General features: G+C 42.0%; 1 protein-coding gene across 1 annotated transcript; it reads right to left on the reverse strand.

Annotated features, from left to right (window-relative positions):
- Nucleotides 1-9773: 9773 nt before the first annotated feature.
- LOC134805475 (protein tonB2-like) lies at nucleotides 9774-11685 on the reverse strand. The gene is made up of 2 exons (XM_063778771.1): nucleotides 11478-11685; nucleotides 9774-10477 (listed from the first exon to the last, which is right to left on the reverse strand). Exons 1-2 carry the CDS (start codon nucleotides 11683-11685, stop codon nucleotides 9774-9776), a joined length of 912 nt encoding a protein of 303 aa, XP_063634841.1.
- Between the last annotated feature and the right edge of the window lie 12433 nt (nucleotides 11686-24118).

Consider the following 24118-nt stretch of genomic DNA (forward strand, 5'->3'; position numbering starts at 1 on the left):
AAAGTGCAAGCAAATACTAACGATACAGTGCAGAAAACTATGCGAATTAAGGACAGCGTAGACATGGTGGACTCTCCAGGCTCTACATATTATAAAGATATCAAAGTCGACAGTGCTGAGTTGAGGGCGTTCATAGATTTCGGAAGTGACGCTACGCTCATAAGGGAAACAACTGCTAGTAGATTAGGTCTGTCACATAATATTTCTCAGATCTTGAAGGGATTTGGTAATGGTTTAGTCCAATCGCTAGGGAATCTAAGTCTCGATATGAACGTCGATGGGGTAGAAGCTAAGGTACCTGTCAAGGTTGTGAGTGATCATTGGCTAGAGGTCCCTGTTCTTGTGGGACAGTCGTTCACAGAACAGGCGCATGTATTGGTATGTAAGAGTTGTAATAAATTGCAATTCTTTGATGTAGGGAAGGAACTGCCTACTTCAGAGCTTGTTGATAATAGCGATGCCTTGTTGATGTTTTACCCAGCTAGGACAATTGAAATTTATGGAACTGCTTCTGTCATGGTACAAGCTAAGCCGGCTTTCAACGGCGAGGTTCTTTTGAAAAATTGTGTAGCAGGAAAGCCGAACGAGCAGTATTTCATTAGCGGCGGGTTTCATCGAGCGGTAAATGGACACATTAATGTACTTGTCGTGTCATGTTCAGAATCTTGTCGCATCCCGGCTAAGCTTATCTTCTGTCGTGCAGAAATTGTCAACGTTGTGAAGCGGGTAGTGGATGTTCCGCAGGGTGAGACTCATATTCGGCAGGCGCTAGATGAAAGTCAGGTGAACGTGGGCAGAGGTGTACCAGCTGACGTAAGACGGAACCTGATGGAGCTGTTGGCGAAATATCAGCATTGTTTTGCTACTTCCTTGAGAGACCTAGGCTGTACAGGCATCACTGAAATGAGTATAGAACTTAATAGTCAGCGTCCAGTCGTTTATCGTCCATACAGGTTGTCACACCACGAACGGGAGAAAGTGCGGTCGATGATTGGAGATATGTTAGACGCCTGTGTGATTCGAGAATCGACTTCAGATTACGCGAGTCCTATTCTACTTGTGCGTAAAAAGCATGGTTCCTCAAGGTTGTGCGTTGACTACCGTATGTTTAATTCGGTAACCATTAAAGAGCGGTTCCCAATGCCCATTATTGAGTCAATCTTGTTTCATAATTCTTGATCTCGCTTCTGGCTATTACCAGGTGCCGATCTCTGAGCAGAGCAAACATCTGACGTCATTCGTTACGCCGGACGGCCAATACGAATTCAATCGTATGCCGTTCGGCCTAGCGAATGCTCCGGCAGTTTTTCAACGAATGATAAACACGATACTTGGTCCGGCGCGATTTAGTAAGGCGACCGCGTACATTGATGATGTACTCATTTTTGGAAAGGACTTTGCTCAGTGTCTAGAACGCCTTGAAGAGGTGCTGCAAATGTTTGAACAGGCGAATCTGACATTGAATCTGTCGAAATACGAGTTTTTGTGTGAGGTTGATTATCTTGGCTACGAAATTAGCGCTAGTGGTATCCGGCCCGGTGAAAAGAAGATTTTGACCGTAGTCATTTTCCCTCGTCCCCAGAATGTTCATAATGTGAGACTGTTCCTAGGCCTAGCCAGTTACTTTCGCAAATTTATAGAGAATTTTGCTCAAATTTCGTCCCCTCTTAGCAAGCTATTGAAAAAGGACGCCGTCTGGCAGTGGGGTGACGAACAGGAACGAGCATTTGAGTCTAAAGTCGATTTTGGTTAATAGGCTGGTTCTTGCTATTTACGATCCTTCTGCAACGAACGCAAGGTAATGAGAACTTTCACCCAGTGGCATTTTAGTCGGCAAACTTCTCCCGAGGAGAAAAACTTCCACTCTTACGAGTTGGAAACACTAGCGGTAGTGTGTTCCCTTCGTAAGTTTATAGTCTATTTACTTGGGAAGGAATTTAATATTATAACCGACTGCAGTGCATTGCGATCCAAATTTTCAAAGCGTGATCTGATACCAAGAATAGCACGCTGGTAGCTAACCCTTCAGGAATTTGATTGTACTGTCGAGTATAGGGCTGGAGTAAAAATGAGTCACGTTGACGCGTTATCTCGAAATCCGGTTGAGCCGTCAGAATGTCTCGAGGATCAGTTTCCGGTGGTAATGGGTATTCGTAGCGAAGATTGGCTTCACACGCTGCAGTTAGGCGATTCTGAGTGGAGCAGAATAATTGACATTCTGAAAAGTGATCTAGACGAAAAGGGATTAGAATATATCAAACAGAATTTTGTCCTTAAAGATAATCGCTTGTTTCGCTATTTGGACGGGGATAAGGACAAGATCAGGTGGGCGGTACCGAAGGGCGCAAGGTGGCAGGTGTGTAAACTCAATCACGACGAAATTGGACATTTTGCGATTGAGAAGACCTTAGAACGAATCAAAAGTAACTATTGGTTCCCCAAAATGTCCAGGTTCATCAATAAATACGTGGGTGCCTGTATTGAATATGCGTATACAAAGAACAATTTAGGCGCTCCCGAAGGGTTACTGCACCCTATTGCAAAGGTAGTGATCCCCTTTCACACCCTTCATGTGGATCACCTTGGACCCTTTGTAAAGTCGTTAAGGGGTTTTACTCATTTGTTGGTGGTTGTTGATAGTTTTACCAAGTTCTGTTTTCTCAGACCTGTCAGAAACACAAATGCCCAAAATGCGATTAAGGTTCTAGAAGACATTTTTAGCATATTTAGAAACCCTGACCGGCTCGTTAGTGACAAAGGTAGTTGTTTTACCTCGCACACGTTCAAACGGTTTTGCTTAGATAAAGGAATAAAACATGTTTTAAATGCGGTCGCTAGCTCCAGGTCTAATGGCCAAGTTGAGCGGTATAACCGCACAGTTTTAGACTATCTCAAGGCACTAAGGGTTAAACGTGGCGAGAAAAGTTGGGATACGCATTTGGGACGCATTCAATGGGGTCTGAATAACACCCTTCAGAAAACTATAGGTAGAAGCCGTCGGAAGTGATGTTCGGAACTCTTATGAATAGCGAAATTAACCCCATGCTCAATGACGTCGTTTTCGATAGCCGTGAAAATGATGATTTGTGCGAAATACGTGACAGTGTTAAGGCTAGGATAGATCAGGAGCAGGCTAAACAAAGAGAGTTATGATTTGGGAAGGACACCTTCACGTATATATAAAGAGGGAGATATCGTTAAAATAACAAAAACTTGTTTCAATAATAACGGACAGAGCAAGAAATTAATGCCTTCTTTTATAGGGCCATACCGTGTGAGTAAGGTCTTAGGCAATGACCGCTATGTTGTAGCTCCAATACCTGGATTAGTCGATACAGAAAATAGGCGGTCAACGACCGTAGCTGCTGACCGCATGAAGCCGTGGATACACGTGACCGCTCTAGAAGTTAATGAAAAAGAGCCTAATGATGATCTTGAGAGCGATGATGGAAACGATTCGAGTTAGAACATGGATATTATTATGGATATCATATTTGTTAGGATATTTTATCCAGATTGATTTGCTACAGAATGTTTTTTCGTTGTTTCAGATCAAGTACGCGAGAATCGATCGGTTCGCGGCTTGGTGCAATAAGTGTCGAATAAAGTCCTTCGACTGCCATTACGAGCATTAATCGATCGGCTCGGACGGGCGTCGATAGGCATCCTGAAAGGCATCGATCGTTCAGGAGGTTAGGGAACCCTGATTAATCGATCGTTCAGGGGATATAGGTATTCTGATTAATCGATCGTTCAGAATACTCGTTTGATGTAAATAATGTATTTCACGACATAATCGATCGGTCGTGACTTCATTTTGATGTTCCCATGGCCCAATCAATCGATCGTTTGGGTTCACTAGATTCGATATTCAATCGATTGTTCATAGAATTTGTTATTTAAATTAAAATCTTATACTTATTCCAATAATCCGTAAACGCACTGTCTCCCTCATGCGCCGAGTACGTGACAGTTCCAACAGTCTGCTTCAGCTCGTTCCTGGAGATACTGCTGGTACACTCTGGAGGCACTGGAATGACCTGCATATGGGATCCAGAGGCATAGTGTATAATTTAATGTAAATATGTATGTAGATTTTAATTTAATTTTAATGTAATTTTTGTTGACATGTTTTTAAGTTTATTTTTAATTTTAATTTTTATATGATAATATTTTAATCTTAATAATTTTAATTTTAATATTTTGTATGGGTATATTTTTTTTTGCCTGAAATAAATTTGATTGATTGATTGATTGATTACTTGGATTATGTATGTAGCTTATAGTTTATTTTGGTACATGATAGCTTCGTAAATTTTGCAGTTTATGATTAAATTTAATTTGGGTTAACTATAATGTTAACTAGACTACCAGCCAGGACGGTCTACCACAGACGCGGCGCGCGAAGTAGTGGATCGAGTGACAGCGCACCTGGAAGGCGGGCGGCAGGTCGCAGCGGTGTTCTGCGACTTGTCGCGCGCCTTCGAGATGATCGACCATTCACTTCTTCTCGCCAAGCTCTCACGTTACGGATTTACAGGTAGTTTCCACAGTGCAATTGCGTCATTCCTGGGAAATCGAAAACAGCGCACCTACGTCCTCAATACGGGGTCGGATCTGGAACCGATTGGAGACTGTGCCGTGCCCCAAGGATCGGTTATGGGAAATAACCTGTTTTTGATTTTAATTAATGACATTACGACTGCCTGTAACGAGCCGGAATATGTGATCTTTGCCGACGATACGTGCATCATAGTTCATGCTGATGAAGTGGAAGCCTTGAAATTAAAGCTACGCTTAGTCATGGAAAACATGTCGCGGTGGTTCTCTTCCAACGGTATGTTATTAAATGTGGAAAAAACTAACATTATACATTTTAGTTTAAAAAAGAAATATAGCCCTCTAAATATTTTAACCACCAATAACACCATTGTACCTCAAGTAGACTCAGCTAGGTATCTGGGCTTCGTAATAGATTCAGGGCTGACATGGTCGTCACACATTGACTATGTGTGTGAGAAACTGTCCGCCGCTTGCTATGCACTGTCTAGACTCGCACCCACCTTATCTCCCAGCAACTTGAGGAAAGCATACTTCGGTTACTTTCACTCAATTTTAATTCAAGGGGTCGATTTATGGGCAACGTCTGCAAATCGTGACAGGGTTTTCAAGATTCAAAAGCGAGCCTTGCGCGTCATAGACCGAAAACCGTTAGACCATCCCGCTAAAGACATATTCAGACGTCATAACATCCTTAAGCCCCTGCTACACGGCAGCCGACAAGCCCCCAAACCGCGTGGCCTTGGTCTGTCCCGGACCGTGTAGACAGTTGTTACCAACAAAATTTCGTTTGACCTCCGGACGCCCTTGGCATGCGAGCGCGCGCCAGCGACCGCGGTCTGAGCGGTCGGTCCGGAACCGTGTAGCCGCCCGACGCCGACCGCACTAGGCCATTTCGCTTGAAGGACGCGCCGTGTGCGCTCGTGTGGTTAATAGCCATGCCATGGGTACTCAGTAGCATTTCTAATAATTCATCAAATACTTTCCTCTTCATTCTCAGAAAGTTATGTATGTCCCCGTAGCGTAGTCCAGCGAATTCATTAAGTTGAAATGACTCAACAAATGCCGTTTTTTGAGCCAGCGTTTCATTCATATACCCTTTTCTTTTTTTACAAACTTTTTATTAACTTGCAATATACCTAATGTAAGTATGTAAATATGTTTTTATGGGTCAAATCTTGCAAGTTAAATTAGACCCACTTTCTAGTTTCCGATGGAGCTGAAAATTTGCATACATATATAAGTCGGGTGACAATGCATTATTATGGTACCATAGAGCTGATCTGATGATGGAGACAGGAGGTGGCCATAGGAACCCTGTGATAGAATAACGCGACCTAATTGTGTTTGGGGTTTTTAGAATTGTCTCGACGAGTATTAGATGCCTCTGGAAAGAAAAGTACAGTCAGCGATAAAAGCTTGTACCAAATATTATTTTTTTGCCAAAAACTTATTTTTTTGTCATTGCACTAGTATGAGTAGGTAGGTTATGAAATTTGGCGCCCCGGCCAATAAGTTTTGCCGCCCCAGAAGTGAAGGAAGAAAAACAAAATGCAATCCGCCAGGGGTGGCATACGCCGCCCTTAGGGCCGTACGCCACTGAGTAGGTACTAATGCCACGCCAACTTTCTGAAAGGTTAGGGGCCATTTTGTGCGCTTGCAATACGTGTTGTCTGTCCGCGAGTTCTGAACACACTGTGGTTTGCCACCGTCTAGCCAGACAACTCAGACGGACCCACACACCAAGGACAGACCTAGGTCAGACGGTTAGTAGGCTTGTCGGCTGCCGTGTAGCAGGGGCTTTACCTTACCAAGTGTTTACATACTGACTGCTTGTACATACATTCGTAGCAACCTACATAACTATAAAACATACGGGCAATCTACCCAAAGACCTACACGCAGTCGGCACCTGTTGATGCCCCCGCGCACACGTCTAGCCCACGCTCGCGCGGCTCTCAGCGTCGCGGGAATCCATGTGTATAACTGTGTTCCTGAACACATAAAAAAACAGGATAGTAATGCTCAATTCACAAAAAAACTAAAATCATTCCTTATTGACCTTGCGTGCTATAATGTAAACGAGTTTCTGGAAAATGATCATTGATCCTAACACCCAGTAAATAAAAATAATAGAAGAATATGTACCTATGCAACCTCATGTACCTAATGTGTTAATAACTTAATAATGTAATTTTTTATTTTGAATATTTTGAATTTTTTTTGCTTGACGTATAAATGAGATGTACATTTACGAATAAATAATCTGAAATCTGAAATCTGACTAGTGTTAAAATTTACTAATAAAATAACTATTATTATTTTACATGTTGTATGTTAAATATTACTTGATAGATCAATGTCTGCATTTTCATTGTAATGTAAAAGTTATAAATGAATAATTAAAATGTTAAGCATAATTAAGGCTAATTTGTTGAATAAATTTGTCTTAAATAGTCAAGATAGCAGATTGTTAGGTTGCTTAGGTTACCACTTGGTGTCGTGTGCGGGACGCACACGATGTCAGGACAGGCGATTGTTAGGTTACGTTATTTTTAACGTTAATATTTATCAATTTTACCAATTATTTATTTTCAATAGTCGTATTTAGTTAATGATTTATGGTTTACACTAGTAACATTTATGGTTTATTTCTGGCAACATCGCTATAACGTGATTGGTTGATGTCTTGGCGGGCGAATAATATCGTTCAACGATTGGTTGACGTCATCGATATCACGCGATGTCGTCCACCAATCGCGAGGCTCTATTTTCCCGCCATATTGGCAACGGTTCTTGGCCGGGAGTTGATCAAACCGTGCATTTCTGTTTGGAGCGTTCGTGGAAATAGGTAGCTTATTCGGAGTGACGTGCTCACGGCTGTGGGTAGCCTAGGTTGCCTAGGCTTGCTAGCTAGCTAAGTTAATTAATTGATGTGTAAACGAATGTTGAGTTTAAGTGTCTAGAGTAATAAAGTAAATGGATGTTGAGTTTAAGCGTCTAGAGTATTAAACAAGTGAATGTAATCAAGTAGTTTGAATAAACATTCCTAATCTAACCGTTTGGAGTTTTCCTTTGTTCCGGTGCCTAGTAGTTGGTCGTTCATAAGGGATTGCAAATATTCGAAACTTTCAGGTATTCGAATATTCGACTTTTTCTGACGAGATATTAAAATATTCGAATAATTATTCGAATATTTGAAAAAATAAGAAAATAGTGTATGTGACATATTCCCTTTTAATTGTAATTGTAATTATTCAAATATACATACATACCTTTAATAGAAACCCATGTACCTCTCCATAAAACGAGATATTTAACAAAAAAGGTCCACCCGCCATTCTGACGTCAGGATGGCGGATGGGCCTATAAAATCTTGCATAACTTGCATTATGCCGCACTAAAAGTATGCACTTATATTGTTCCTTTTGTGTACCTCTGTAAACCTTTAATAGAAATCAGTATAACGAGCTAGACTCAATCTTGAAAGAAATCTTGCATAATCACGCAAAATGTATGTGTTTATAGTGTACCTTCTGTTTACCTCTGTAAACTTTTAATAGAAATCAGTGTACTACTCTCTAAAACGAGATTTAACAAAAAAGGTCCATTTTGAGAATAGATCCCAGTTTTTGAAAAAAACATTTGTGATTTCACTTTATATTGTCTTTATCTATTAATAAAACTGCATATTTTTGGCGCGGTATAATGCAAGATTTCATACGTCCACCCGCCATTCTGACGTCAGAAAGGCGGGTGGCCCTTTTTTGTAAAATATCTCGTTTTATGAAGAGGTACAGTCAGCGTCATATGGTAGGTAGCATCCAAAGTATTCAAATAGTTCGGTACGCCAGACAGGAGTATCGAACAATTTGAATACTTTGGAAGCTACCTAACTATATGACGCTGACTGGACACGGGTTTCTTTTAAAGGTACAGTCAGCGTCGCATAGTATTTTGTTTAATGTTTTATTTTTTAAGTATGATAGGAAATGAAAAAATATTACTGTCATAGTGTTCCAGTAAATAATTATTTAGTGAATAGAATCAGGTGTTACTTTGCGGAAATCCATATTAATTAAAACGAAAATATTACTTTGCTAATCCGCGAAAAGATAACGTGCTAGTCAATCAGTGCTAACCCGTTATACTTACTTGCGTATTTTTACATGCAATTAATATTCCCACCCTCCTACCGCAAAAAAAAATACTCTGGGATTTTATTTGGTAAAAACAAAGGAAGAAATAAACAAACATAATAAAACTTAAAAATCTAAAGATAAAAAATTTGGCCCAGATCGCCGTCAACGGGCAAGTTGCCCAGAAGGCTGGCTGTATTTCCCCGCTGTATGGCGATACTAATACGCTGGGCGAAATAGTGGCCAGCTCTCTGGTCACCAGAAGCCTCTATTAGGCGCGCCGACAAGTCTTTGTACAGTCGACGCGCACTTGGCCCCCACGGCCCCAAACGCCGCAAATACGCTTGAGGCTCTCGGCTGAGGAAGCCGCAGCGCCAGCAGAATCTTTGGTGCTTGGAACATGGGACGGTGTCAGGGTATCAACGCAAGTAGCGTCCCAAACTAGCGGCCGACCCATGCTCCAAGGCACCAGTGTCAATCCGTCGGGCCTCTTGCCATCAACCCTGGCCAGACCGCTAGGCTCGAGGACTGCAGGTACTTTGGCACTAACAAGAGCCCGACGGATGACATCATTTATACTGGCATGGCGGTGAATCCTGCAAAAATAAATACGCAAATAAATATAACAAACCACCACCAAAAAAATAATCCTCGACACGTGTTTCGCCTCTCTACCAGGCATCCTCAGGAGTTGTTAACGGTCTGACGCCCGGCAACGGAATGACCTGTCCTCTTGCTTCTTTCATGCCTCCCGAAGGGAGGCATGAGATGCCTTCCCATCCCTTTTGGGGATTTTTGGCGGTTTCAAATCGCCGCCCGTAACTACGGGCGGGTCTTCTCAGTGCCCTTATTCTAAGGGCGATGGCTTCTTCGTCATGACTAGCCGTGAATGGCCTGTCATGACTTTGGTTTCTTCTTCTCCTCTTCTGTAGCCTGTCAGCGGCTTTGTGGCCGTGGGGCCTCGCAGCTGCTGTGGGCTGTCTTCCTCTGCCTCTGGTACCAGCGTCCCGGGGGGGAGGACTGGCGCTGTCGGCGGCTGTCCGGAGGGCGTGCGTGGAGCGGCGCAGTGCCCGTTCAGCGGCGTCTTCTCCTTCGGCTTCTGGCACCAATGCCCTGGGGGGTCTGGCGCTGTCGGCGGGTGTCCGGGGGGCGCGCGTGGAGCGGCGCAGTGCCCGTTAGGTGGCAGCGACGCGAGCGTTCGGCGCGCTTCTGCGGTTTTTTCCGGCGCAGCTGTGGGGCTGCAACGGTTGCGTGGATGGGGCCGGCGTCCGCGTGAGCAGGTGCTGGCGCGGGGTCCGGGGGAGCAGGTACGGAGGTTCCCAACTTGGGGGCCTCTGTGGGTGCGGTGTCCTTTTTCTGTGGGCCCTTTGAAGGGCCTTTGTGGGGCTGCGGGGCGTCTCCGGGGCTGGCGCGGAGTCGCGGGTCCGTGGGTGGTGGGGTGATGATGTCGCAGGCCTCTTCTTGCTTGTCGAGCGGGCTGCACTCCGGTTCCTCCTCAATTGCCGAAGGTCGAAGAGTGACCGGGTGTTCGTCCTGGTGGCGCTGTGGTTGGGCGTCTTCCGGGGGCGTCTCTACTGTCCCAGGGAGACCGACTTGCGCCAGGCCGTCAACCTTGGATCCGTCACGATCCAGTTGCCCGCGAGGGGAAAGTCGGTCTGGGGCTGGGGCTACCCGCGGGGTTGGTGCGTAGGGACGTCCGAGGGCTTCGATGAGGGCATCGAAGTCAGGTTTCCACGGCTCTGTGTAGCCGTAGGCGGGTTCAGGGGTCTTGGTTAGGGCTTGCAATTCGAATATTCGAATATTCGAATTTGTCGAATATTCGACCTGTTTTGATATTCGAATATTCGGCCGCTCAGGTTTCGAATATTCGAATATTTTTTATTAGTATAAAAAATCTATTTCATCCGCTGTAGTTACAGTTTCTGTGTATTTTCCGGGTATTTACAGTGAATGAGGAACGATAGGTACCCAAATACGAAGGAAATAATATTTTTACTGTATTCCTCTCGATAGACTTTGTGAATACAGTGAAACTTAACTCAATTTGAAAGAAAACGAAACAAAAAGTATGTTATTTTTACGGTGCGTAAGTTTTAAGTTATAAAGGTCATTCTGTTTATTCAGTGCAAGCGTGCGTTAAGCGATTTTTTGAAGACTAAACCTTGCCTGCACTTATCGCAATTCTCAAATTTGATCATACCAAACCTGCCCAAGTAGGTAATCTAACTATGCACCTTTAGCTAACGAATAGTCCACCCAGTAGTCAACTAACTTTTTCCCTTAAATATTCCAATATTATATAATTAAGTCGACCTTTAGGAATAAAAACTTGCCAAAACAAACAAAGTCAATAAAGATTCAAAATACAATGGAATTAGGTACATGCCTTTTTACAGGCCTCTGAGTGACTACAAGTTAATTTAAATCAAAAAATAATTACCTACTAAAAGAAATATCTTACATACCTAGGTGTTTGGATGGTTAAAGTTATATTATTTCACGCAACGACGCATTTATAATAAAAGTTTTATGTAGAAATATTGAATACGTCTTATTTTGGCGTTTTACTTGTTTTTATAAATGTGGGCATCTCATAGTAGGATGATAAAATCTAGTTAATTTCTGCAAAATATCATTAGTTTTAGCAATATGTGAAAAAAGCTTTTGAATAAAACGATAATAAACCGATTTCTCGTTCTTTTTCTTATTTTTTATAATATTCGAATAATTATTCGAATATTCGAATATGTCGTCAGAAAAAGTCGAATATTCGAATACCTGAAAGTTTCGAATATTTGCAAGCCCTAGTCTTGGTGTCGTCGGGTACTTCGTAAAACTCGCGTTGCGTACTACCCACCCTATCCGCGGGGACCGGGGGGGTCGCGAGTTTCACTGTTGTAGCTGCGGGTGGATTGTAAAATCCGTTTTCTTGTCTACCCACCCGCCCCGGAGGGACGGGGGGGGACATCGGTGGCTTCTTGTCCATGTATGCGGGACCTGCGCGACGCGTCACCGCCAGTCGGTCCTGTTGAGCAGGGCGACCATCGGTGAGTGGGTTCTGGGTGCAGCTGGGCTTCTCCTCCGGCGGGGCCGGGCGCGTTCCGGCTTCAATTTTCACAAGAAAATCGTTGACCGGATAAGCTGGTGCTGGTGAGGTGCGTCCGTGCGAGGTACCAGTGGCTCTCCGATGTGATGACGCGATGCGTGTGCGATGGCCTATCGCATGATTCTTAACGAACAATTGAATGTTGCGTCATCGCCGTTATTACGATTTTTTCCATCTCACTCACACTTGCACAGTAGGGGGAGTGGTCAAGGTATAAATATGGCCGACCATTCTAGACATGTCATTCCGTTGCCGGGCGTCAGACCGTCAACAACTCCTGAGGATGCCTCGTAGAGAGGCGAAACACGTGTCGAGGATTATTCTTTTGGTGGTGGTTTGTTATATTTATTTTTGCGGTGGGAGGCAATAATTGCATGTAAAAATACGCAAGTAAGTATAACGGGTTAGCACTGATTGACTAGCACGTTATCTTTTCGCGGATTAGCAAAGTAATATTTTCGTTTTAATAAATAATTATTTGCAAATTATTAAGGAATTTGAATTTCCGTTGGTTGGACATTTAACGTCGAGTTTAACATTTAAGGTACGGTCGAAAGTATTATTTTATGACCCATTTCGTACTTTGTCACAGTGACATTTCAATCAATATGAAATTCGATAGAGACCTCATACTATTGTCACTGTGACAAGGTACAAAATGGGTAATAAATTAACACTTTCGACTGTACTAGCGCAATACTGGTAGTTTTGCTGCTCGACGCCAGATGTCGAAAAATGTTTTGCGGAGTACGCATAAAGTTATGAGAGTTTACAATCTTGTATCCTTTGTCTATGGCTATTTCTCTTTATTACAATGTGCAATGGTAGATGTGGGTTTGTAGCGCTTGTTGTAAGAAATAAACAAAAAAATTTTACAAATCAGTTTTATTTTAATGATTATTCTACCTACCTTTTAGGTATAAATGTGTTTCAAATATAAGTTATTGGAAGGTGGCCAATTGTTTATGTTTATAGGTAGCACAATACAACGTTTAATTGTAACTTATATAATATATAGCCGTTTGTTGTCAACTAGCTATAAGATTGTTAATTTGTTCTTTCACTTTCATAACCTAATACTATTTTTTCAATCACTTAAATGGCGACATTACGAACTAGACCGCGATTGGACTTGGTTTAGCGATATGGCCAATTGAAACATCATTGTGATATGCAAACGCTAACCAATGGGAACTCTCATACAATGGTTAGCGTTGACCATATCAACGAGTTATTTATTATTTCAATTGATCATGTCGCAAAACTAAGTTCAATAGCGGCCTGGGTTGCAATATATGGCCGTAGATGGAAAAAATATATAGGTTAAACAGGATGGCGCCACTATACTGAAAACACATTTATACTGAAAACAAGACATTTTTGAGTTTTGATTAAAAATTTCTTGTTCTTGTGCGAAGACATTTTTAAGTTTTCAATGAATAAATATCACTTCATTGAAAACTCAAAAATGTCTTCGTACAAGAACGAGCCATTTTTAATCAAAACTCAAAAATGTCTTGTTGTAAGAAGTTATCGCTCTTGAGTAAAATAGCAATGCTACTTGGAACAAGATACTTTATACTTTCGTTCAAGAGCTTTACATGATTTGGATGGAGAATGTGCGATTTTACAACGAGCACCAAACGCTCTTGAGGAAAATAGCAATGCTACTTGGAACAAGATATTTTCGTTCTTGGGTCAAAAAATTTAGCTTTTAAAAAAAGAGCTTTACATGATTTGGATGGAGTATGTGCGATTTTACAACGAGCACCAAATGCTCTTGAGGAAAATAGCAATGCTACTTGGAACAAGATATTTTCGTTCTTGGGTCAAAAAATTTAGCTTTTAAAAAAAGAGCTTTACATGATTTGGATGGAGTATGTGCGATTTTACAACGAGAACCAAACGCTCTTGCGTCAAATAGCAATGCTACTTGGAACAAGATATTTTCGTTATTTGATTCAAGATCTTTTCTAATTTCGATATAAGGAAAATAGAAAATGTCTTCGTCCAAGACATAAAATGTCTCGTATTATAGATCTTGAGCCAAGAACTAATTTCTTGTATCAAATAACAATTACTTCTTGCGTCAAATAGCAATGCTACTTGGAACAAGATATTTTCGTTATTTGATTCAAGATCTTTTCGAATTCCGATATAAGGAAAATCGAAAATGTCTTCGTCCAAGACATAAAATGTCTCGTATTATAGATCTTGAGCCAATAACTAATTTCTTGTATCAAATAACAATTATTTCTTGCGTCAAATAGCAATGCTACTTGGAACAAGATATTTTCGTTATTTGATTCAAGATCTTTTCGAATTTCGATATAAGGAACATCGAAAATGTCTTCGTCCAAGACATAACATGTCTCGTATTATAGATCTTGAGCCAAGAACTAATTTCTTGTATCAAATAACAATTATTTCTTGTATCAAAAGATAAACTTTATAACCTCAAGATAGAAACTTATTTTACTTAAATAATTATTTTTCTTCTACTAAGATTGATAGAATCTCGACACAAATCCATATCTACTTTGGAACAAGATACTACCAATCTTGTTTATAGAACTTTTCAATCTTAGTAGAAGAATGATAAATACTTCAACTAACATAGTTTCTATCTTAAAGTAATAATGTTCAGCTTTTGGTATAAGAAATAATTTGTTATTTGGTACAAGAAATTAGTTCTTGGCTCAAGATCTATAATACGAGACATTTTATGTCTTGGACGAAGACATTTTCGGTGTTCCTTATATCGAAATTCGAAAAGATCTTGAATCAAATAATATTACTTGTTTCAAGAAAAATTTTTTTTCTGTGTAGGGCCCGATTTTATACGTAAACCCGAAGAGCATTGGCCAACCGAGAAAGCGCCCACGCCCTTCGCCGATACGGGCGAAGAACGCGTTAATAAACTCGTGTGCTCAGTAGGTGTCGCGAAAAATAAGTTTGAGTACCTGCCGGAGGTAGATAAATTCTCAAAGTTCGTACGGTTAGTTCGCGCCACCGCTAGTGTTCTGGTTGCCGCCGAGGTTTTCAAAGCCGCATTGCTGTCTAAGAAAACAGATATAGAGATAAATAAGGGGCATTTAGATATAGCAGAGATATTGCTAATCCGACGGAGTCAACATGCTGCATTTCCGGAGGAAATCAAGCTTCTGGAAACTGGGCGGCCACTCCCGAAGAAATCTCCGCTACACAAAATAGATGTACAACTTGACAAAAACGGAATCATCGTACTAAATGCTAGAATCGATAAAGACATGCACATGCCTGTCTTGCATGCGAAAGAAGATTTCGTCAAGTTACTAGTACACCATTTTCATGCTCTTTTCAATCACGGCAACCACGCAACCGTCATCAACGAGTTGAAACAAAGGTACTACATTATCGGGCTGCGCGGTAGCATCCGCTATATAACGAATAAATGCCAATGGTGCAGAACCTACAGGGGAACGCCACTCAAGGTTCCCGTAGGCGACCTTCCGCCAGAAAGGCTCAAAGCGAATCAACCGCCATTTACCGCTGCAGCCGTAGACCTGTTTGGCCCTATGCATATAAATAGGCCGCCGCCGCGAGAAAAGATGGGGTGTATTATACACATGCCTCACGACTCGCGCTGTACATCTGGAGCTTGCCGCCTCACTTTCGGCATCCTCCATGATACTGTCGCTACGCCGAATCATAGCGCGACGCGGCACGCCTACAGTTCTCTATTCCGACAACGCCACCAACTTCCACGGCGCGGAACGAGAACTAGCAGAGGCCAAAAAGACGCCGCTGCCCGACAGTCTCGAGCCCTTTTTGACCGAGCGAGCCATTCAATGGAAGAAAATTCCACCCGGCAACCCCTCCGCTGGCGGTGTCTGGGAACGGCTCGTGGGCAGCGTAAAAACCGCACTAAAAGTAGTACTGAAAGAAAGAGCACCCCACGAAGAAGTTCTACATACTTTATCGTTAGAATCAGAGCACATAGTTAATTCCAGACCGCTGACACCAGTGAATCCAGACTTAGACATCGAAGCCCTGACGCCGAATCACTTTCTTATCGGTCGATCGAGCTCCATGTCGCCACTGGGCGTCTTCACAGACGCAACTATGTCACTCTCTTCGTGGAAAACAGCGCAAACGCTAGCCGACCAATTTTGGAGGCGCTGGCAGCGGGAATACCGACCCAGCCTCCTCCCCCGGCCCGGTGCTCATCAGAACGTAAAGAAACTGCATGAAGGTGACGTAGTCATCGTAGCGGATAGCTCCATGCCACGAGGAACGTGGCCCAGAGGCGTAATCGCCCAGCTATTTCCTGGCCCGGATGGCCACGTGAGAGTGGCCATTGTTCGCACACGCGCAGGTGACGTCCGCCGTCCAGTTTCCAGGCTTATACTCATATACTCCTCACATGCAGACGGTGTTGACACACGTGGGGGAGACTGTCGTAAATAGCTAGGAATCATGCATGTTTTAGTTTAACCTTTTACGTTTAAGTTGTAATAATTTTACTTTTGTGTGAGTATATTATGTTCTTTACTTTTGTGTGTGTATATTATGTTCTTTACTTTTGTGTGTGTATATTATGTTCTTTACTTTTGTGTGTGTATATTATGTTAATGAATTGCGTGGAATGTTCTGTACCTAGTTATAAGTCTAGGATCCCTGTTCCTTTCATACGTGTTAATAATTAATGAGATTGGCAGAAATAAATAAAACTGACTTTCCATGACACACCCACTAGTTCATGGAAAAGTAACTACACGGCCGGATATTTCCCTATATAAACCCGAGCCTTTCGTAGCTTATTCAGAGATATCAGAGACATCAAGAGAGCTTCACTCACACCAGCCTGAACACTCTCCAGTAAATAAATTAAATGTGTGTTTTTATTTCACATAAATACATATCCCGGTAAATTGGAGGTAAAGCGGACTTCGAAGCAACACAGCGGCCGGCGCGTTCCAGATTGCCGAGTTTCTATGCTTCACGACGAACATTGAATAAAAAGATACAGTCTACGCTCCACAATAGCCATAAACGGCTTTCATACGGCGAGACACCGCAAAAGAAAACATCTTTCACCTCGACATCTTGACAGCAAAGCGAATGACAGATAGGACAACAAGGTTGCCAGAATTCAAACTGGGCTCATGCGAACACTACATGACTTACAAAGGAAAACGTTACCTTTCTTATTTAGATTGCTTAAAAGATTAATGAATACAACGCGCAGACGAATAAAAGAATATTTGAAAACGATTTTAATTTAAATACGACCTGATCAACGACGATAAAAAAAAAAACAAAAATGTGGGAAGATGCACATGCCAAGAAAGCAAGAAAAGTGAACACGACTTATCAAGAGAGGTGATCAAGCAAGTCTACCACCATTCATTATCAAGTTCTTTTTTTATTCATATTACTAATTATCAAGAAATTGTAATATGGAGGATCTGTATCAAAATCAGGTTCAACTGCAAGCTGCAATCAAGCAAGTGAAAATCAACTTTAAAAAAGATAGCCAAGATCGTAAGACGGAAGATTACATTAAGAGGAAGCTATATTCTCTCGACTTACACTGGGAGGAGTTCAACAGCAATGACGAAAAGCTACGTGAGTTTGACAATCCTAATCACATCTACTTCTGCAACAAGCTTTATGATGATACATATGATAACTACATACAAACAAGAGAATTAATTCAAAAGTCAATCCCTTCAACGTCCACGCCCACGGAAATAGCCAAGCCCAACCCTCTCAACATTAAACCGACCCCAAGACAGCAATCTGGAGCAACCAACCCGACATTGCAAGCACCCGGAAGCGAGACAATTCAGCCCGAACCCACATTTACCTCGCAAGGGAATAACAGCAAGCTAGATGAAATGTTACGCAAGCAAAGTAGCAATTTCAAGGCGTTAGCTCGAACGCTGGCTAATATCAAGCCAGACAGCGTCGCAGATAAATGGGAGCTTGAAGATATCATAAAATCTCTGGACTCTCGCTGGGCTGCCATTGATTCGCTGCACTGGGAAATAGATAGTGAACTCGGGGGAACGGATGAAGACTACGAAAATACCTTTACCAAATACGAAAACGAGCATGCAGCAATGAAGAAACAAATTAACAGCAAGTTGTGGTCAACATCGCACAGAGAAAAGTCTACCCCACGCCTAGACATCCCCGTATTTCACGGTCACTATCAACAATGGGTTTCGTTTAAAGATTTATTCACCGAAGCTATCCACAGTAACCCATGTTTATCTAACGCTCAAAAGATGCAATTTCTGAAGAGCAAAATCAAGGGCGAACCAGAAAGACTCATACAGCACTTACCCATCAGTTCAGAAAATTATACTACATGTTGGGAAATACTAAACCATCGATATAACAACAAGAAACTAATATTTACGACTCACATAAACAACGTCATAAGCCTTCCAGTGATGCAACAAGCTACGTCAAGCCACGTTAAACGACTCCATGACGTCACAATAGAAAGTTTAAACGGTATAAAAAACATAGGAGTCAACATTGACACCTGGGATCCAATTTTAGTCCATTTATTACAACAGAAATTGGACACCGAAACTCACAACGATTATATGACGGCTCTAAAACAGCCCAGGGAGTTACCATCATTAAAGGAATTTTTGTCATTTTTGGAGGGCAAATTTACAGCTATGGAGTCGTCACGGCGCAAGCAAGAAGCCGATGTAAATCGAACAAGTTTGAATTCACCATCTACATCAAGTAATCAATACAAATCAAGCCGTTTCAATCAGTATTTTACAAGCAACAAGACTCCCGCCAGTAAGGCAGGCCTCGAATGCCGCCGCAAGTGCCCAGTTTGCCAGCAAGATCATGGAATATATTTTTGTACTGAGTTTAAAAACATGGCTCCAGGACTTAAACGAAAAACAATTACAAAACTTAATCTATGTAGTAATTGTTTATACAATCATAACGGCAAACCGTGCCATTCTACTAAACGGTGTCAAGAATGCAACGGGTATCATAATACACTTTTGCACGAGACATTTCACAATCAAAATGCAGCGTCGCTAAATACGGTCGGAAATCAAAGTCGACAACAAGGATTTGGGACTCACGTGGCACAACAACGTGAAGATGACTATGAAGACCCAAATATCCTTTTAGCCACAGCTATGATCAAGATCCTGGGAAATGATGGAGTACCCCGTACGATGCGCGCCTTAATAGATCCGGGGGCCCAGATGTGTTTGATTTCTGAAAACACCGCTCAACAACTAGGGTTGCCACGACAGCAAGGAAAGGGTGTGATCACAGGAGTGGGCCTTACGGATAGCACATGTAAAGGCATGCTGTATGTGACCTGTTTATCATCAGATGAAAAATATTCCTTCAACACTGAGGCCTTTATTATGAAGGATGTAACAAGAAAATTACCCAATTTCACCTTTCCCAAACCAAGATGGGATATTTTGAATACTTTACCTCTGGCGGACTCCAAGTATAATATCAACAACACAATCGATATATTATTGGGTGCTGAAATTTATGCAACTATTTTAAAGCATGGAATGTACAAGCATGAAAATTCATCCCTTGTCGTACAAGAGACTCACTTAGGATGGATTGTTTGCGGGAGAGTATCGCAAAGATTCCAATGCAATTTGGTGTTAAATAACATCGAAGACATCCAGAAATTCTGGGAAATCGAAGATATACCAACACAAACACTCGACACCGACGAAGAAGATGAGTGTGTCAAATACTACAAGGAAACAACGACAAGGTTGGCAGACGGAAGATATCAAGTACGGATTCCTCTGAAAAAAGATGGTCTACAAAAACTAGGCCACTCAAAAAGTAAAGCTGTGGCGCAATTCCGGCAATTGGAATATAAATTCAACAACAATAAACATATTGCGCAACAGTACAAGTCATTTATACACGAATACCTATCTATGGGTCATATGACAATATCGCCGACTAAACAATGGAATAAGGCACGTGAGGCACGTGAGACGAGTGAGTGCTTCTTACCACATCATTGCGTTTTAAGAGAATCAAGCACTTCAGCTCTTCGTGTCGTATTCAATGGATCAGCGAAGACATCTACAGGAGTCAGCCTCAATGATATCATGCACAAAGGGCCTAACCTCCAAAAGGACCTTTTATCGCTAATCTTGAAGTGGAGACAGCACCGTGTAGCTTACATCGCCGACGTCGAGAAAATGTTTCGGCAGATATGGGTACATCAAGAAGATCAAAGTCTGCAGAAGATTATCTGGAGAGATTCGCCACAGGAAAGGTTACAAGAATACCAACTAACAACAGTTTCCTACGGTCAAAAAGCTGCACCATTCCTCGCAATGATGACCTTAAAGCAGTTAGCCCATGACGAAAGGTCAAACTACCCTGAAGCAGCTCAAGCACTCGAAGAATGTTTCTACATGGATGACCTTCTCCACGGTTCCCACTCCGTTTCAGCAGCCAAGCAATTACATCAAGAATTGCAAAAGCTACTACAGTCCGGAGGCTTTTATTTAAGAAAATGGATGTCAAATCAACAAGAACTGGCCAGAACTGACAATCAAGATACTTCTGATGAAAATAACTACAACTTTAAAGAAATGGAATCAAGAAAAACATTGGGACTCCAATGGGACCCTTCTCAAGATATATTTCATTTTGAATCAAAAATGGAAATAGTTTCGGACGTCCCGCAACACACTACCAAACGTCAACTATTGTCCGAAATCTCCAAATTGTTCGACCCCTTGGGTTGGCTCACCCCCATATCCACTAACTTGAAGCTGCTTTTTCAACTTTTGTGGAAAACCCCTCTGAAATGGGATGACAAGATACCAGCTGATATGCATAAGGAATGGTCAATTATGAAACAAGATATAAACAATAATATAGACACATTTAAAATACAACGATGGATCGGCACCGGCGTTGTCAGCGATATCGAGTTACATGCATTCAGCGACGCGACGCCGCGAGCTTACGCGTGCGTTATCTATTGCAAAATAAATATAGAAGGCCAACCGAAAATCGTATTACTAGCCGGAAAATCAAGATTGGTGCCGAATAGTAAAACTATCTCGCTACCAAGAGCAGAATTGTGTGGAGCCCATCTTCTTGCAAAACTGACGATCAAGGTAAAACAATGTTTAAACAACCATAATATCAAGATCTATGGTTGGGTGGATTCGACAGCCGTCTTAGGGTGGCTGCAAGGTGATCCTAACCGCTGGAATACATTCATCGCCAACAGGGTGCGACAAATCACAGAAGTCATCCCTCCCGAGTGCTGGCGCTACGTTAAATCGGCAGAGAATCCATCAGATTGCGCAAGCAGAGGACTTACCGCGTCACAATTGAAACAACATACTTTATGGTGGCAAGGCCCCACCTGGCTACCGACGTTTCAAGCGGAAAGTGAAGATAAAACCATTCATTACACTACGAACGAAGACCAAAAAAATATACAAGCTAACGTCGCCGTAAATCCTGAACCAGAAGACAACATCATCGACCAGTTAATCGGCAAATATAGTTCGTTATCAAAATTAGTGCACGTGCTAGCCTGGGTCCGAAGATTCATCACGAAGAAACAAGACAGAAAAACTGACAATTATCTTCATTTATCGGAAATAAGAGAATCGAAGGCCTTAATTATCAAGCGGGTCCAAAAAACAGAATTTCAAGAAGAATATCAAGATTTGAAGAAGGGTCGACCTATTTCGACTAAAAGCAACATATTAGATTTATGCCCATTCGTAGATGAAGAGGGCATCCTACGAGTCAAGGGGAGATTGAGAAACGCGTACATTGCGTATGACATGAAACACCCAATCATTTTACCACACAAGCATAGCTTGACTAGCCTTATCATTGATAACGCACATAAAATGGCTCTTCATGGCGGTACGCGACTAACCCTAAATTTCATAAGAAACAAATATTGGATCGTCGGAGGCAACAGCGTCACTAAGCAATTTATTCGGCGCTGCGTGACCTGCAAAAAACAAAAAGAAAATATGAAAAATCAAATCATGGGCGACTTACCTGCATCAAGAAGCAATCCATCTCGTCCTTTTGAACACACTGGCGTAGACTTCACAGGCCACGTATTCCTCAAGGCCAACAAGGGCCGTGGTATCAAGACTACTAAAGGATACGTTTGCGTGTTTGTCTGCATGGCCACTAAAGCCGTGCATCTCGAACTGGTATCGGACATGACAGCATCAGCTTTCTTAGCGGCGTTGCGCAGAATGGCGGCTCGAAGAGGTACTCCCTTACATATTTACAGCGATAATGGAAGAAACTTCCTTAAAGCAAGCAAGACACTCCAGGAAGAATACCTCGAAATCCAGAACATCGTGAATCCAGAGTGTCTAGGTGCGATATCCGACATGGGAATCTCCTGGCACTTCAATGCACCGGCATGGCCAACAGCCGGAGGCTTGTGGGAAAGCTGCGTCAAAGCGTTCAAATACCATCTAAAACGGGTCATCGGAGAGCAAAAACTTACTTATGAAGAATTCAGCAGTTTATTAGCACAGATCGAAGGCTGTATGAACTCGAGACCACTGTGCGCTATATCAGAAGATCCTGATGACATCAACTATTTGACTCCTTCTCACTTTCTAAGCAGCGGACCAACTCTAACATTGATAGAGACAGAAAGAGACTTGCATACAAGATGGCAACTCACTCAGAAAATATTTCAAGACTTATGGAAAAGATGGCGTTCTGAGTACCTAGCACTATTAAACTCTAGAAGTAAATGGAAAAAGCCTCTAGCCAACATCAGCCTTAATGACGTCGTGCTCATTCATGATGATAACCTGCCGCCGGGAAAATGGGCAATGGGCAGAGTTATAGAGCTACATCCGGGACAAGACGGATATGTAAGGGTTGTGACCCTTAAAACGAAAAACGGCACATTAAAGCATCCAGTCCTCAAGCTCTCTATTTTATTGGAACACCCCGAAGAAGAACTACCTAAGATGCATCAAGAACTCGATAAGCAAAACTCAACAAGGAGTCCTCAAAAACCAAAGGCAAACAAGGTCAGGTTTTCACTGCCATCAATGTTCGCAGCACTGTTATTATTTTTATCATGCCTCTCAACCGGTCAGTGCGATGTCAACATAATACCATTCCGCGAAACACAAGGGCTATACTTCGATAAATTAGCAGACATGATGCTAATTCGAGATGAATGGAAGCTAGTCGTATATTATAACATGGAGCCTTATTGGGATGCAACGAACGCATTACAAAAATACACCCGATTCTTAAAAGATACCTGCGAAACTATCAAGACACAAGTCCATTGTGACATAATATCGTTACAACTACGTCATGGATTCTCCGAACTCGAGTACTATAATCAGATATTACTCAGTCAGCATTCGAGCACGCGACAAACCTCACTACGAGTACTACGAACCCGACGCGGCCTTGTCGACGGTGTCGGTTACGTCGCTAATAGTCTATTCGGCGTATTGGACGAAAGGTTCGCCGAACAATACAAAAGAGATATTACACTTATACGAGACAACGCAAAACATATGGCCTCCCTTTGGAAAAATCAAACATCCATAGTTGAAGCGGAATATAATTTATTGAAACGTACCGAAGACACTATGAATCAGCAACATAAAATGATACATCAACATATGAACTATTTGGATGAAGCTTTCAAGAAGTTGCAACAAAAAGTAGAAACTAACAACATTATAAACGACTTCAACTTAGGAGCCACTATAGCAAGTAATATGCTCCACAACCTAAAAGGAACGCAAGACATGTTATTAGACACCATCACCGATATTTATCAAGGACGTTTTAACTTACACATGCTGACTCCAGAACAACTTATTAATGAGTTAAGCACCATAGCAAGCACCCTACCAAGAGATGTTTCCCTGCCAATCGACAACTTACACACCGATCTCCGCAAGATATACAACTTGCTGAAAGTAAAGACAAGGATGATGGAAGACGTCCTTATTTTCGAAATAAGGCTGCCTCTCGTCAGCAGAGATGTTTATGAACTTCTAAAGGTCATTCCGATACCCAAAAAAGCAGGAAACAGGACAACCGCTGTAATACCTGTATCAGATTATGTCTCCATAAACATGAAAAAAGATATGTATATTCCTATCTCAGAAAATGATATTAGAGCATGTACAATATCATCAGACTCTTATTTTTGCTACATCAAGAAACCAGTCTATCAACTGAAAGGCGACAACAGTTTTTGTGAATCAGACAAATCGGGATGTAAGATTGTCACAACAACATGCGT

The sequence above is a fragment of the Cydia splendana genome, unplaced genomic scaffold (genome assembly GCF_910591565.1).
Source record: "Cydia splendana unplaced genomic scaffold, ilCydSple1.2 scaffold_118_ctg1, whole genome shotgun sequence".
Lineage (NCBI taxonomy): Eukaryota > Metazoa > Arthropoda > Insecta > Lepidoptera > Tortricidae > Cydia > Cydia splendana.